This window comes from Pithys albifrons, chromosome 15 (genome assembly GCF_047495875.1).
Source record: "Pithys albifrons albifrons isolate INPA30051 chromosome 15, PitAlb_v1, whole genome shotgun sequence".
Classification (NCBI taxonomy): domain Eukaryota; kingdom Metazoa; phylum Chordata; class Aves; order Passeriformes; family Thamnophilidae; genus Pithys; species Pithys albifrons.
The window spans coordinates 2,107,076-2,123,074 of NC_092472.1; the positions used below are offsets into that span (position 1 = coordinate 2,107,076).

The following is a 15,999-nucleotide window of genomic DNA, read 5'->3' on the forward strand; positions in this document are numbered from 1 at the left end:
AACCAGGCTGGGTGAAGGTCGACAGCAGAGACACACACAGCCTTTCCCAGAGCATTCAGACCCTCGGAAATCCTCTGTGACTTTGGGATCAGAGGTGGTGTCCTCTGCTGAGGTTCCCTCCCTGGCCTTTCCCTCCCAATCAAATGTCCCCATGATTCCCCCTGAGCTGAGCTCCCCTTCCATGTAGAGGAAGATGCCCACAATTAATGATGTGTGCCTCATTTCTGGGTGCACTGGGGCAACCTGGATCCCCAGCACAGCACGTGTGGCTGTGACCCACAGGACATCACCCCCTCAGTGCCTGGCAGTGCCATTTGTTAGGGAAGTTGGGCTGGTGTCCTTTGGAGAGCACATCCCGTCCCTCACCACGCTGGCCCTCAGCAACTGTTGCCATGGTTATTAAACTGGAGTGCTTTTCATCAAGGAGATGCTGCAACTGCTGAATTGTCTCTTGCAAGAGTTATTTAGGAATAACTAGCTGGTGAGGAGGAATAACGGGTTCGGGCTGCCCACAGAAGCCAGCAATACCAATTATTTTTGTTTTGATCCTGCCTTTCTTTTGGTCTCTGCCAGGTTCAGGTTTAAAGCAGGAGTTAGAGATAAGCAGAAGAGAAGGAACGCTTCCTGAAGGGAAACGCACTTGGCTCTGCCAGGAGATTAAAGGTCTCTCCTCACACAAAGCCTCTGCTTTTCAATCAACCATAAATAGGCTCTAACAAGGCACAGCAATCAGCCAGTAACATATATCCTCACCTGTCGGCTTCGGGCGAGGAACGAGATGTATTTCCCAGTTCCATCATGCTAATTGTTAATCAAGATATTATGGGCAGGGCCCCAGATCCGCTCCTCAGTCAGGGCAGTGCCAGCTGTGCTGCCCACGGCTCTGCCGGCAGTGCCGCGCTCCGCGGCGAGGGGCGGCCGCCTCCGAGACCCACTTTCGGCATCACAGGGGCACGAACAAAGCCTGCTCTGGAAAGGCTGGGCCGTTTTGTTTGGCTCTCATTTAAAGCTCTGAAGAGCGACTGGGTAATGAAGGAGCTGCCTCCCCCCGCCGATGGGGTCCCACAGAGCAGCCGTTAGGCTTTTAATGACATAAACGGCTTATTCTGCTCTGTGCTGTCCCTGGCACAGGGTTTGGGGAGGGAGGGGCACACCTCAGACCTGAGGAGCAGTGCAGCCAGAGGAGAGGCACGTGGAGCCCACTGCAGCCTGAGCATCCACCAGCACCAGCATCACCCAAATCCCAGCCCGTTGCACTGGAGGGGGTGCTCAGGATACTGGGACCGTCCCCACAGAGGGATCCAAAAAAGGGGGGAAAGACTTCAGCTTTATTCACAGGCATGAGCCTAAGGGCGAGAAAAATTTATTAGACTTTTCTTTCACCCCTTTTGGGATTCATCAGGCCCAGCATCACCAGCCAGCTGAGGGAGGGGATTGTCCCGCTCTGCTCTGCACTGGGGCAGCCTCACCTGCAATATTGGGGCAGTCTGGAGTGCATCTAAACATCTAAAGCTGTCAGAAAGTATCCAAAGGAGGCCACAAAGATGGTGAATGACCTAGAGGGGCCATATGACAAGTAGAGGAGGCACTTGGTTTGTTATCACCTGGAGAAGAGGAGACTGAGGTCAGACCTCCCAGGGGTCTGCAGTTTCCTCACAAGGGGCAGCTCTGATCTCTGCTCTGTGTGACCATGGACAGGACCCGAGGGGACAGTTAGAGCTGTGTCAGGGGAGGGTTACGCTGGATGTTAGGAAAAGATTATTCCCTCAGAGGGAGGTGGGCACTGACCAGGCTCCCCAGGGCAGTGGGCACAGCCCCAAGGCTGCCAGAGCTCCAGGAGGGTTTGGACAATGCTCTGAGGGACAGGGTGAAATTGTTGGGGTGTCCTGGGCAGGGACAGGGTTGGACTTCGATGATCCTTGTGAGACCCTTTCAGGTCAGCATAGTCTGATTGCAGAGGTAAGCCCAGCACACCTCACACCTGGAGCCAGGCAAACCTGGCAGAGCTGCAGTGCTGAGGTCAGTGGGGTGTCTGCCCAGTAGCAACTGGTAGGCACACTTGAGTCACTACTAGGGAACTCAGAGACTCCAAATGGAGGACCCAGCCTGGAGCCAGGCCTGCTGCCCAGGGCTGAGATCACCTCCTTGCACAGGGCCAGCAGAGAGCTCCGACACTCACACCCCACTGGGCAACACCCACGAGTGATGGGCTCCTCTTGCAGGCAGAGTGCACTTTGCACCAGCCACAGGCTAGAGATAAAGAAGTGACTGTGGATGATGTGACCCCAGAGAGATCACAACTCTCAAGGTACCCAAAGAGACACAAGACGACCTCACCAATTCTGGCTGAAATAGTTGGATTTAAAGAAATTAAATTTCTCAGTTCATTTGTGTGTAACATAAGAATGAAAAATGCATTTCTAATCCCTGATCTGCTAATCCACAATCCACTGATCTGCAATCCCCAGAGTCCCCAGGGAAAGGAAAGAAAATCCACAGCAGCCTGATGGTATTTCTCCAGAATTTCCTGGCCAGGTTCTGCAGAAAGAGCTCAGCTATGGAGTCTTTCTCCCTGTACAGAACACACCCTGGCAAACTTGGCCGTGTCAGGGGGACCAGGGATAACAAAAGTCAAACTGCACTGGTCAGAATGAGTGTACACTGGATGTTTGGTGAGGTCCTGGGGATGTTACAGGAGTTTGCTCAGCTCCCTGCAGATCTGCAGGATCAGCTCATTTCCAGCAGTGCTTCAACTTGTCAGGACAATTAGCAGGGTCCCAGTCATGTTCTTAACTGGGAAGTGCTGCTATTGCACCCCAGGAAGGGGTGCTGGTGCCTGTGGGAAGGCTGGCCTGGCTGCACCTGGGAGGTGTGTCCCTCTGGACCTTCTTCCCAGCTGACAGACCCATGGATGCCACTCGTTAGCCAGTTTGCCCCAGCAAGACCAGTCCCTGTTCTCAGGGACACACACCTGCCAGGCACACACACATCCATGGCCCCCTGGCCACTTCATACCTTACACTATGATCTCCACAGGCAGCTTCAACCTTCTACACCAAATGCTTGTTAAATTATTTTGGATGCCTTGCCCCATTCAGGAGCTAAGGGGGGCACCCACAGCCCCCTCGTTGGCAGGTGTGCCCCTGCCAACACAACCTGTGCACAGAGGTGAGATCAGCAGTGAGCACTGAGTGGGGAACTGGGCACCTCCTGGGGCTGCCACCACTGCTCTCAGCCATCCCCTTTGTACCCTCTCCAAACAGATGTGCTGACATAGCTCCATAAGTGACACGGATTTGCCTTTCCAAAGCATCTTTGCCTTCCCTTCCTGCACCTCCCCAACTCCCGAGCTGCTCAGGACTTGCTGACCATAAAAGCACAGTCATGGTCTGAGCTGCAAAGCCAGTTTGTGTGGGAAGGACTTGCTCCCACAACACTGTGGAGAACTCTCCTTTCTGTGACACCTTTTCTTTCTCCCTTCCTGTGGGGATGACAGTGTGTTTGTGATCTCCTGATGTCTGAGGTAATTGATGAATGCACCCTTAAGGAGCAGAGTCCCACCTGTAGAATTTGGGATACCTTGTAGCCAGTAGGATCTTCCCATGTATGCTCAGTGAACTAACTACCCAATAGTTATCTGGCATGTTAGATACAAGAGCAGATAAAAGGTGAAGCTGTAACTAAAACTAAACTCTACATGCTAAGCCTCTGATCGAGCCTTCTGATGCTGCTGTGCCTGATCAATTCTGACCACCATCAGCACCCCCTTTATCCCTACAAATAGTGACCCCAACACCTTCCAGCAGAAATGCTGTAAATGTCTGTGGCTTGATGCAGGAAGGACTTTTGATTTTCACATTTTTATAGATTTTAGGAACACAGTAGCTGTAGCAAAGTAGATCTAGTGTGTTAGTATTTCCAGCAGCTTGAGTTTAATGTCTTTCTATCACTACCCCTGTCCCAGAACAGGGAGCTCAAATTTCTTGGCTGTTTAGTCTTTTTTCCAAGGTAGAAGGTTGAGGAATATCAAAAGGAGACATAAACATGGGGCAGAGTGACCCAGAAGTCAGAACACTGGAAGAACTCCAGAAGCCTGAGGAAGAGCAGGACTGATGAAGAGGAGGTCTCACCAACCCCAGACTCAAATCCTGAGGGGGTGGAACAGGGGTGGGACTAGGGGGGGGGAAAACTGGAACTGGAGATGTGTGAAGTGGTGATTGGACAGATCATATTATAAAAGCCATGGAAATTAGAGCTTGCCCACACATGTGTCAATGTATTCCTGGGCGAGCCTGGGGGCTCATTAAAGTCACTACCCTTTTATCTCCTACCAAAATTTGGCTTGGAGTCTTTTTTACAGACTTTTCAGGCAACAGGCTCCAGACCCCAGAAACATCCACTGTGCAGCCAGCACAGGTAACACCATCTGGTATTGCTCCACTACTGCCTTCCCTCTCCCAGGCAGGAAGGGAACCGCCAGCCCTGGGGAATTGCAGGGGCCACACGTGGAGCAGGAACCCAGAGCAGGGCCCAAATCGCTGCCCCCCACCACTTGCACACCTCCACCTTCCCATTCCCAAGGTTTTTGGAGCGTGTCCCACAGTGCTCCCTCCTCCCAGCTCAGCCCTGCAGGGACACAAGAGCCATCGTGCACAGCTGTGGGAGCTCCAGGCAGGAACAGCAGCTCATCACCAACACACATCACCAGACACAGGGACCCCCGTGCCCCTCGTCCCCTCCCACCCACACACCGCCCTCACCCCCACCTGGGCACCCCCTGCCCCTCAGCCAGGGGAGGGGACAGCCCAGGGCTGGCTTGAGCAGGGGACACCTGTATTTCTGCTCAGGCTGCGCTCATGGAGGTTCCCCCCAGCTGAACTGAGTCGCAGGTGCTGCCAGGGTAGGACCAAGCCCTGACTCCACTGCACTCTTGAAGGTTTCAATTAATCATAAAGCCAGCCCCATTTTGGGCTCCATCTGTCTTCATTCCTTCAGGGACTAATAACACCTCACCGTGTGTTTTCACACACTTGCTGAACTGAAATTGAGACAGATTTTAATACGAAGTGCCTCAGAAGAAAATGCATTTTTTAAAAGGGTATCTCAGTGTTGTTACCGTTCTCAGCTTGGCAAAAGACCCTGTTAAGTAAAAGCAGCAGGGTATTAATTTGGAAAACAACTCAGGTGAGTTCCTGCTCGTTGCAAGACATGTAAACAAAATAATTTTTAGGGGCTTTTATGACAAAGTCTCTTTGGGAACGTGACACAACCTGCTTCCACAAGGAGAGGAGGAACATGCAGAGGAGATGAGACACTCCTGTGTGCAGCCACCCTGCTGCACCAGGCATGGACCAGAATCCAGAAATCCTCTTCAACCCTCCCTGTTGCACTGACAGGAATAGATAAAACCCAAGAACCCTTGTGGTTCATTGCTCGTGGCAGGTTGGAGCTGCTCAAGGCTTAGGGAAACCTCATTTACATGTCACTGTACTGTTCCACCCAGGTTTGTGTTCCTACCCCTGCAATCCAGCCACAGGGGCTTTCCAACCAGCCTGACCTGCATGTCTGCTTTAATAAGGCAATTCCTGCAGTGATCTGGTGGTTGATACAAAACAACAGCCCTAATTATTGATCTCAGCAGATGCAGTTAAGGATTAATGACCCGTTCCTTGAAACTGTGCCCGTTGTCCCGTGCTGTCAGTGCAGCAGCACCAACGTGTTCCCTCGCTCCCCACCCACATGGAGGAGATGTTCCACGTGGGGATCCCATGGGACCGGTGCAGGCAGGGATGCCCAAGCACAGGCCAGCTCCAGGATGATTAACAGAAGGGAACAGGTATGGCTGGGCACCAGGAGGGAGTCAGGAACATGGAGGAAAACATTGTGACAGGACCCACGGATTGCCTGGGCTCCACCTGCACACTGACTGCAGCCACTCTCCCATCCCAACTTTCAGGGCATTCAGAAGAAGAGAGCCAGCCTGGAAAGGATGGTTGCAAGGAATTACAGGATGTGCTCCATGTTAAATTCACAAGAGACCTGTGAGAAGTGCTGTGTGCTGGAGGGGCAGCGAGGCACTTCTGATGGAAGCAAAGACACAGTCCTTTGATGGCTGCCTTCTGGAACTGGCTGCAGTACCTTGGAAACTCATTAACTGCAGCAGAAAGGACAACTGACGTACACCTATTGATGCTCTGAGCAGCAAATTAGTTTTCAAATCTATTCAGGGCTCACGCAGCAGCATCAAATGGCCAAGACTCGGGGGAAGCAGCTGTGATAGTGTTTGTCCAACTTGTGTGGTGACTCCAAGCTGTCCCACAGGGAGGGGTTGCCCACCAGCCCAGCTCCCCAGGGACACTGGGTGGCCACAGACAGCTGCCCTGAGCAGCTCGGGCTCCAAGGGCTGCAGAGCTTCTCAGGCAGCCAAGACAGTGAGTCATCCCCTTCCAAAACATGCCAGGCAGCTCCACAGGCCTCTGATGGACATCTCCTTTCAAGCAGAAAAAAGATCATCTAAAATAAAGGGAGATCAAAACCTAGCTCACAAGAAAACACAGAATGTCAGCACCTGAGGGAAGAGCAAGTAGTTAACAGTAATGACGAGTTTCTTCAGAAAGAGATCATTTCCAGTAAGCTGTTGTTTTCTCTCATCATCCATTCAAACACCTGGAGAGCCTCAAAGGGGTGAGGTTGGCAGCAATCTGGTGGAAGGCCTGAGGAACTGTCTTCATGGATGAATAACCACCCCCTTCAATGAATCTTTATGCACATGAAGAGACAGATGAGAAAAAACTTAGCAAAACACTGTATCAAGAGAAAGGGTAGGGTGGAAGATGCCAACCTGGAAACAAGGTCCCTTGCTGGGACTTGATCCCTCTTCAGTCAGGACAGCCCAGGGCCATTCCTGGATGCCATGGCAGCCTGCAGTATTTTAACTCCTATGAAAGCTCTGCCTCCAGCAGCTCTGCTGGCCTCTTCTCAGAACAGGGGGAAGAGTGGAGGACAAATGTGGCTCAGGCCAGGAGACAGCCCACAAGAGCTAAGGGCAGCCCCCCAACACTCAAAGCCCAGCTCTGCCACTCTGAGCCCCAGACCTGGCTTTGCATGCTGGCTGCGTCCAGCCTGTCAGAATTAAATCCAACACAGGCTGCAGTCGGGAAGGGGTAGGAGGGTGCACACAGCAGGACCCACAGAGGAAGGGATGGAACCTGCCTCCTCCCCTGGGAGCTCAGACAAAGCTGCCATGGCTGGGTCAGTGCTGTCCACCCCAAACCTCTGGGAGCAGGTACGTCACTGCGGATCCTGCATTTCCCCTCTCCTTGTTCATCTCCCATTCTTCGCTTCTTTGTTCTGTTCAATGCCCTTTCTCTGCCTCCCTTCTGAAACACAATGGGCTGCCACAGCCTCCTGCACACCCTGATTAAAGAGCAGACACAGATGCCTCCTCTTTGTGGAGCGTTTTGCACCTATTGCTTGGAGGGAACACGGAGAACACATGGGAAAGACACAGCAGGTCAGGAAAATAATATCAGTGGTTAGGGAGGAAAACCTTTGAAGCTTGTGAAGCCATTAACTGAGTACACAGGGTGTAGTAAAAAGGCTAAACAGAGAACATAGAAGCATAGAATCATTTAGGTTGGAAAATACATCTAAGATCATCAGGTCCAACCATTAATCTCACACCACTGTGTGTTCACTGCTATACTGGGTCTCTCAGTGCCACATCTGCCCATCTTTTAAATCCCTCCAGGGTTGTTCTGGTGCTTGACAACCCTTACACAGAAGAAATTTTCCCTAATATCCAATTAAACCTCCCCTGGCACAGCTTGAGGCCATTTCCTCTTGTCCTGTCCCTTGTTCCCTGGGAGCAAAGCCCAACACCCACCTGGCTCCACCCTCCTGTTGGGAGTTGGAGAGACTGAGAAGAAGCAATAAATAGTGGCTGAAGAGACACATGTTGTGTCCAGCCATGGAACCAGGTCTGCACTGAGAAACAGCAAGTTTGGGCTGGTTGTTTTGTGGCAGAAAGTGATTAAGTAACCAGTCTGAACGCGTATTTTAAATGGAAACCACCACAATAAGTCAAGGCTTCAGCAGAGACCATTTACTAAATGCAAAGAGACGGAAACAACATGTTTTATATAATGCATGACCTGGCTGTGATGAGTTTCTCCTGCAGGTTGTGTCACCACCATCCCTGCTAAGAAAGGGGATGCCAAGCTGAGCCCTGCCAGAGCAGCTCCCAATCCCTGCCACGGCCACAGGCACCCCTGGGCTCTGTAGGGCTGTGTCTTCAGGCCACAGGCACCCCTGGACTCTGTAGGGCTGTGTCTTCAGGGCAGGACACCACTCACAGGTCACAGGGCAGCAGCAGCTGAGCCTGAGCCCCAGGAGAGCTGGGAGAGCCTCTCGGATCTGTGCTGGGGAGCTGGGTGGGTCCTCTCTCTGCCCAGGGGTGCTGTGAGGCCAAACACCAAGCTCCAGCATCCTCACTGTCACCCTCTCTGTCCACCTCTCTCACACCACCTGCCCAACCCAGACCCCCTGGACGGGATAACTCATTCCAGAAATTACCATCACAAGTTCCTATGAGGAGAGGCTGAGGGAGCTGGGGGTGTTCAGCCTGGAGAAGAGGAGGCTCAGAGGTGACCTCAGCACTGACTAGAACTCCCTGAAGGGAAGTTCTGGCCAGGTGGGGGTTGGTCTCTTCTCCCAGGCAATCAGCAATAGGACAAGGGGGCACGATGGGCTCAAGCTCTGCCAGGGGAAATTGAAGTTGGAGAGCAGAAAAAATTCTTTGCAGAGAGAGTGCTCAGGCCTTGGAATGGGCTGCCCAGAGAGGGGGTGGATTCCCCATCCCTGGAGGTTTTGAAACTGAGCTTGGCCGTGGCACTGAGTGCCATGATCTGGTAAAGGGACTGGAGTTGGACCAAGGGTTGGACTTGATGATCTCGGAGGTTTCTTCCAACCCTGCTGATTCTATGACTCTGATTCTATTCTATGATCTTTTACAGAGAGAACACCTTTGGACTCAAACCAGTCCCACAGGCTGAGGCCAAGATGTCCACCCCACCTTGTGAACATTCCAGGAGTTGCAGGCACATGGGAAAACACACCTGGCACAGGACAAGGACCTGACCCCTCACAGCTGCACCTGCTGCTTCCAGACACCAGCACTTCCCAGCACTTGGACTCCCCACAACACCCAGGGGCCAACCTTGCATTCTAGATTTTTCTCTCCGAGTCTTCCAGAGAGCACAAGGATGGCAGTTTACTCTTTAATTGTTAATTACACTTCCTTGTTAGATTTCAGAGGCTGAAAAATGTTTAGGGATTTATTCTTCTGTGTAATTAACCACAATGATGAAACACCCATTTATACTGCACTGCAGTTTTTGTTAAGGTTATTCATAATGGGGGAAGGCTAAATAGGTTGAGTTCATTATCGTTACCGAAAAAAAATTGAGGTGACCCAATCAAATTAATTTGAAATTAAGTGCAGTGAGGCTGATAACTCCACACAAGTCAGGAGTTCAAATAAAAATAGAAGAGACAATCCAGAAAGCAAGAAATTATAAGCAGACAAGGAGTGGAGCTGGAATTACGGTGCCTGGGAGATGGCAAACACATGGGGTGGGCAAACAGTGCCACTGAAAAATTCAGGGAAGATGGATAAAGAGATGGGCAAAGACTGCAGGATGCAAAGGGGAAGCTGGAGGAGCAAGGCATGAAGATGGATTTGAAATAAATGGGTAGGGACAGGGCTTGTTAAGCTAACCAGATTTATTTCTCTGCCCAGAAATTCTTATGTCCTTACAAGACAGCATCGAAGCAAGGTCTTTAATTTTACTTTTCCTGGGTTTATTGCTTGGGCCTTAATGTTATTTAACAGCAGTGAGAGCCAACCAGTTTCATTGCACAGCTGGACCTGACTCAAAGCCATTAAATCTGGTGGAAGCTCCTTCCTCTTGACAGACACATCCTGAGGAAGCTGGTGCTTCTCCAGCAGAGCATGGAAGTCGTGCACCCCAGGAGAAGTGACACCACCAAGGCACTGATGGACAGAGCAAGGAGACAGCATTCCCCCACCCCTTTTCTCTGAGAAAAGAAGATGGAAAAGCAGAGCTGAAACCAGCTGGACCCACAGTGCTGAGCATGGCTCAGACACCCCAGTCCTGCACCGATCAGGAGGTGATGGAGCCCATCACTTGGGGAGCCTCTTTAGGCTTATCTTGAGAAGCAGATACATGTTTTATGTCTGCCTTTGCTTTACCAAAGTGGTGCAAGCTCTCAGTGAGCCTCAGAACTGGGAAACGGTGAAGACAATCCATCTCCAGACAACTCCTGAGTGCTGCTGCACGATGATGTTTCAGTTATCACCTGTGATGACTTTACTCCCAAGCCCTCACCAAGTCCTGTTGCAACTCTCAGGACCAAAGGGAACAGTGAGATCCCAGGAATTCTGGGCTGCTGGGCAGAGGCTGTGCTGGAACTGCCCTGTGCCCTGCCAGGACAGAGGGCAAACACCAGCTCAGGCCACCAGTGTGACATCCTGTCCCCAGCCACCCCACCAGAACAGCACGTGGGTTTTTAAGGGACTGGCCAAAACACCACAAGTCTCTCACTGCAGCTGCACAAGGCGTTTTCCTCCAGCTCCCCACTTTGGCCAGGCCAAAAGCTCATCTTCTGTGCCTTCTGCCCTCTCCCCACCAAATGCAAACTGCTTCCTTTTGCCTTCAAGGTCCCGTGGCTTAACTTGCCTGCATCCTCACCTCCAACTCACCCCTAAGCACACGGGGAGTGTTTGGGATAAAGCTTCAAGAATGCGTTCGACATAAATTATTATTCCCCTTCTAAACGGATTACAAAAATCCTTTCATTACAAAATACTAAAATGTTCAAATTATTGGTGTGGAAAAACGTTTCCTGAAGGTAAAGTTTTTAAAAATGGAGGTTTTAATCACAAGCATAATCCTTTCTGGCTCACACTTCCAGTGCTGTGCAACACGGAGATACAGATTGCAGAGGCCTGGCTGTGGCACGAACAAAGGAAGACGCTGCCTGTAAATAGCTCAGAGGACATCAGAAGACACTTCTCTCATCAGCAATCTTTTTTAGCTTAATATAGCTCCTCTTTGCATAAAACATTGACATTTCTGTAATGTTTGGACCCAATGGTGCAAATGCTGATTGTCATCTGAAGATACTGGAGTGCACCTTCAAAATATGCACGAACATTTTACAGGCAGTAGTTTCACTTGCCTCCAAAATGCTGTATCTTAATATTTCATACTTATATATATTTAAATGTTAGTACCACAGGATAAATGCTAACATGCTTTTATGCTAATGCAATCACTGGAAATCCAGATAATGTTGTGTATTGGCATATACTGTTAGTGAATTATGGATACCTAAATGTACAACCCCACATGCCTAGCAATTATTTTTGTTAGTGCATTTAACTTTTATTTGCAATCAGAGCACTTGAGGATTGTTCAAATGAAGTTTACTTTTGTAAACTGCTGAACGGAAAACATTTTGTTAAAGGTTTAAAAACAGTAAGAGTGTGATGAGGTTTTAGAGTAGCAATAAGGGCACTGCTCAGAGAACTCCACCAGATGGAACGATGTTTGATTTGGTCACAGACTCAGCGATTAAAACCCAAATGCCTAAAGTGAAGGACACAGCAGAGAAAGAAGAGATGAAACCTTGAGTTCTTCCCTACCAGGTCACCCTCTCGTGTGGCAGAGGCTCAGGGAGGCAGATGGATGCTGGGAGGACAGATCCTGGCAGCTGGACCCCAGGACCCTGTGCCCCGAGGCCCAAATCATGCTGAGCTGCATCTGCTTTTCAACTCTGCTTTAAGCCAAAGAACTAGGAGCAATATCAGGAAGGAGAAATTCTGAGTTGGCCACGTTGTGCCTTCTCCTCCTCCTCCTGCCTTTGCTGTCCAAGTCTTGGCCAGTCACCTGGCCTGCTGCCTCAAGATGCTGATCCCCTGGAAAACCCTTTTATCCCAAATGGGCTTTCAGCACAGCCAGACCCCTGAGCCAGGTCCTGGCAGGGCTGTGTGCAGGCCAGACCCGGGTGCTGCAGCTCATCACTCCATCCCCTGACTGCTTCACCTCACTGGAGTGAAGGACATTGCAAATCTGGAGAAGACCTGGATGCTTTTAAGAGTTGGAAAGTTCTGGATGTGACCCAAGCACGTCTGGGATCACTCTGTGTCCAGTGGTTTCCTCCTGCACTAAACACTTGCCTAGAGCCAAAATCCCTCTTCCAGCCTGAGCTGTGCCAGCAGTTACTGACCTCCCGTGCCAGGCTGTGGAGCTGCTGTCATCATGCTCTGATTTCCCTCTGGGAAACTGCCTGGCTTGGAACTGCTGGCCTGAGCCAGCCTGGCTGCAGAGCCCTGGGAGGTGGCCACAGACCCATTTGGTGAGCAGCAGAGCATCACCTCCTGCCCAGGCACAGCTCAGCACCCAGAGCAGGACCTGACACCATCCCAGGCACACAGTACTGAGCAGATCATTTCCCTACAGCCCAGTGAACTGTGACACCTCTGGGAATTTAGTGGAAAGTCCTACCACCTAACCAGGGCCCTTCAGAACAGCCATGTGTGAAAGAAATAAACAACAAGCCCTCAGAAAAACACAAGACATCAGAAAACGCTTAATGTGAAGTACCTGAAATGCCCCTGACAGTTTAACTAGAGCATGGAGTAAGCTGAGAAAATGTATGAACAAATGAATTAAGGAGAGAGCACAGCAGACAAGTTGGCATGTAGGTGTCTATGGAGAAAGCTTAAGCACAGCAAGGGGGAAAAACAGCAAACCCAAACCCAGGCATAATATTCTTCATATTTTGGAACAGAGCTCTCAGATAATGTATCATCCAAACCACTCAAAACCACCATCTGCCAGAATGTCCTTCAAAGAAAAAAGGTCTAAAAGTTTCCAAAGCAGCAGTTGAGTCACATCAGACAAGAGGCTGTTCCTGTCCAAGGAAAGGCCTTGCACTCCAGTCAGGAATACCACACAAAAGCAGGACTCTGGTGGCCACTGCTACATGTCATATGGTGTGACAAGGAATTTTCTGAGTCTTGACCATGACGTGTCAGCTACATCTGGAAAGAAGCTCTTTAACAGCCCCTGTGACTTCACAAGTTACCTGCAAATGTTTCCAGACCCTCTTCAGGATCTTCTCCATACGAAAGATATAATGAAGAGTCTACATGCAACTAAAGAAACCATTCCAGTATTGTTTCAAACAATAAGATACACCAGAATATGAAGAGCAGGACTGTGTTTCTGATGTGAAAGGGCATATTTTATGGTGATCAGTGAGTCAGGCTCTGTTTCAGACTGGAGGCTGGATCCTTTCCTGCTGTAAATCTGGGTACCTGCTCCTGTCCTGTATTACCTCACACACGCTGAGGGCCAACGGCAGCACACACAAGATTGCCAAAGAAATTTGTGGACTGTGTATCAGACTAGGCAATAAATAACTTATGATGTTGGAGAAGGCGACTGTATTCTTAGGTGTAGAAATAAGCAGATAAAATGGTCCTGACTTTCAATCTTCACTCTGCACTTCTCACCCTGAAGTTTGGGTCCATCCAGTGCATTTCAAAGCCTATGCACCTCTGAACACACACCCCACAAAGCCCCAAACCCCAGAAAACAGGAAGGGCACCAAGCAAACCCATGGAGTGCACACGGTACCACCTGCAGCACTACACGTGGTGCCCCAGCACAGGGCAGACTGGGCTCCTTCCCAAGAACCCCAAACATCCTGCAGGCCAGTCTCCTCCTGGTTCAGCCTGCTGACCCCATTCCCCTTTGGAGTCAGAGGCATCACATCTGTGGGGCTAACCCCCACCTCCAAAGACCACGGGAGTTGCTGTATTTCTGAAACCAGCATCTTGCTATCCTAAAGCAGCCCAGAAGAAAGGAATATGAAGGAGAAAGGTGGTGCTTGTAACTGCACCCTCCTTCAGATCTTCCCCCAGAGAGGGCAGTCAAGGGGAGAGGAGGGAGGCAGAATTATCCTCCCTTGGACTTTGCACAAACAAAGAGGGCAGGGAAATCAAGAAATAACTACAGATTCAACACCAACTTACTGCTGGCTAAGTATAATGAGGCGGATGAGGATGGAATGAGGAGAAAGCAGGGTAAGGGGTGTGGCAAGGAAAGGGCCTAGGCAGGGGAGAAGACAATCTGGGGGGACAGGACAGCGTGGTGTGTCACAGGCCAAGAGAAGCCTTCAGTTTGTGCTACCAGAAATAAATCAAGAGAGACAAAGAGGCACAGGGCCCACCTGGTGTCCTCAGGTATCCCCTCCCACCAGGGCTCACCTGGTGTCCCAGGGTCTCCCCTCCCACCGGGGCTCACCTGGTGTCCCGAGGTCTCCCCTCCCACTAGGGCTCACCTGGTATCCCGAGGTCTCCCCTCTCACCGGGGCTCATCTGGTGGCCCAAGGTCTGGGGCTCACCTGGTGGCCCAGGATCTCCGTCTCCCACCCAAGGTGGCCAGGGCTCACCTGGTGTCCCAAGGTCTCCCCTCCCACTAGGGCTCACCTGGTGTCCCGAGGTCTCCCCTCTCACCGGGGCTCATCTGGTGTCCTGTGGTCTCCCTCTCCCACCCGAGGTGGCCGGGGCTCACCTGGTGTCCCAGGGTCTCCCCTCCCACTGGGGCTCACCTGGTGTCCCAAGGTCTCCCCTCCCACCAGGGCTCACCTGGTGTCCCAGGGTGTCCCCTCCCACCAGGGCTCACCTGGTGTCCCGAGGTCTTCCCTCCCACAGGGGCTCACCTGGTGTCCCGAGGTCTCCCCTCCCACAGGGGCTCACCTGGACAGGGCAGCTCCCAGGACAAAGGCTGCGTGTTCCTTCAGTGCCGCCTCAGTGCTGTTCAGCCCCTCGATCATCAGCCGGAGCCCACCCATGGACAGGAAATCCTTGGCATTGTCCACCTGGGAGAGAGCAGGTCTCCACTGGCACAAAGGAATGGGCTGCCCAGAGAGGGGGTGGATTCCCCAACCCTGGAGGTTTTTAAACTGAGCTTGGCCGTGGCACTGAGTGCCATGATCTGGTAAAGGGACTGGAGTTGGCCCAAGGGTTGGACTTGCTGATCTCAGAGGTCTTTTCCAACCCAATGGATTCTGTGATTCTATGATTCTAAAGCCCCAGCTCCTGGAGAACACCTCACTTCACAGAGCACAGAATCCCTTCCCTCCTGGTCTAACCAGCACAGGTTTAAAAGCAATTAGAAATTCAGAGGGAGCTGAATTCCATACAATCCTGCCCTGGAGCAGCGATGCTGTGATTGCAGAGGCACAGTGTCCTCCTGGGTGGCTTTGGCACATGCAGAAGGCATCGCTGGAAACTCAGATACTTTGGTTATAGCTCCCAAAACTGTTCTTGACCTGAATTTTGGTAATTCAGGTCCAAAATTTGGTACATCTGATGATGTGAAAACACTCCAGCTCTTTGCTCTGTCACCTGATCAGATCTTTACTGGGAACCAGGGAACTGCATGTTTTGCAAATGCAATTAATTAATTGATGGTGCAATTGTAGCACCAGGAGTCAGGGATGTTTTGGAGCCTGTCAGCACCACCAGTCCACGTTGTGCTGCTTGGGCAGTTCTGGGAGTTTTCCACGAGTACCATCAACAACTTCATGAGGACAAGGAAAGGAAAAGCCAGTCCGTGCTTGGAGGGACCAGCCAGGCACTTCCCCTCAGGGCAGCTCCAGAAATTATTTTTCTAAAGCAAAAAATATTGGACTAACTGCCAGCAAGGGAAAGTTTACACATTGCTGGGAATTCATCAGCCTTTGACTCTAATCAGACCTGGGGCTAACCAGGCACAGTCCCAGTGGGCATCTGCTCCTGCAGACCAGATCAGAAAAGGCTCCAAGTGCTCACAAACAGAATTTAGAGAAACAGCACAAAGTGTTTCAAGTACAAAATTCAGTCCAAAGTCAAATCGATGCATT

At 51.0% G+C, this 15,999-nt stretch overlaps 1 protein-coding gene across 3 annotated transcripts in view; it reads right to left on the reverse strand.

The window, feature by feature from the left end:
• SIL1 (SIL1 nucleotide exchange factor) overlaps positions 1–15,999 on the reverse strand; it is a 105,677-nt gene that overhangs the window by 22,203 nt on the left and 67,475 nt on the right. For all 3 annotated transcript variants that reach the window (XM_071570443.1, XM_071570446.1, XM_071570444.1), the window contains one exon: positions 14,852–14,973. In XM_071570443.1, coding sequence (XP_071426544.1) covers positions 14,852–14,973 — 122 coding nt within the window. The remainder of the gene's footprint in view (positions 1–14,851; positions 14,974–15,999) is intronic.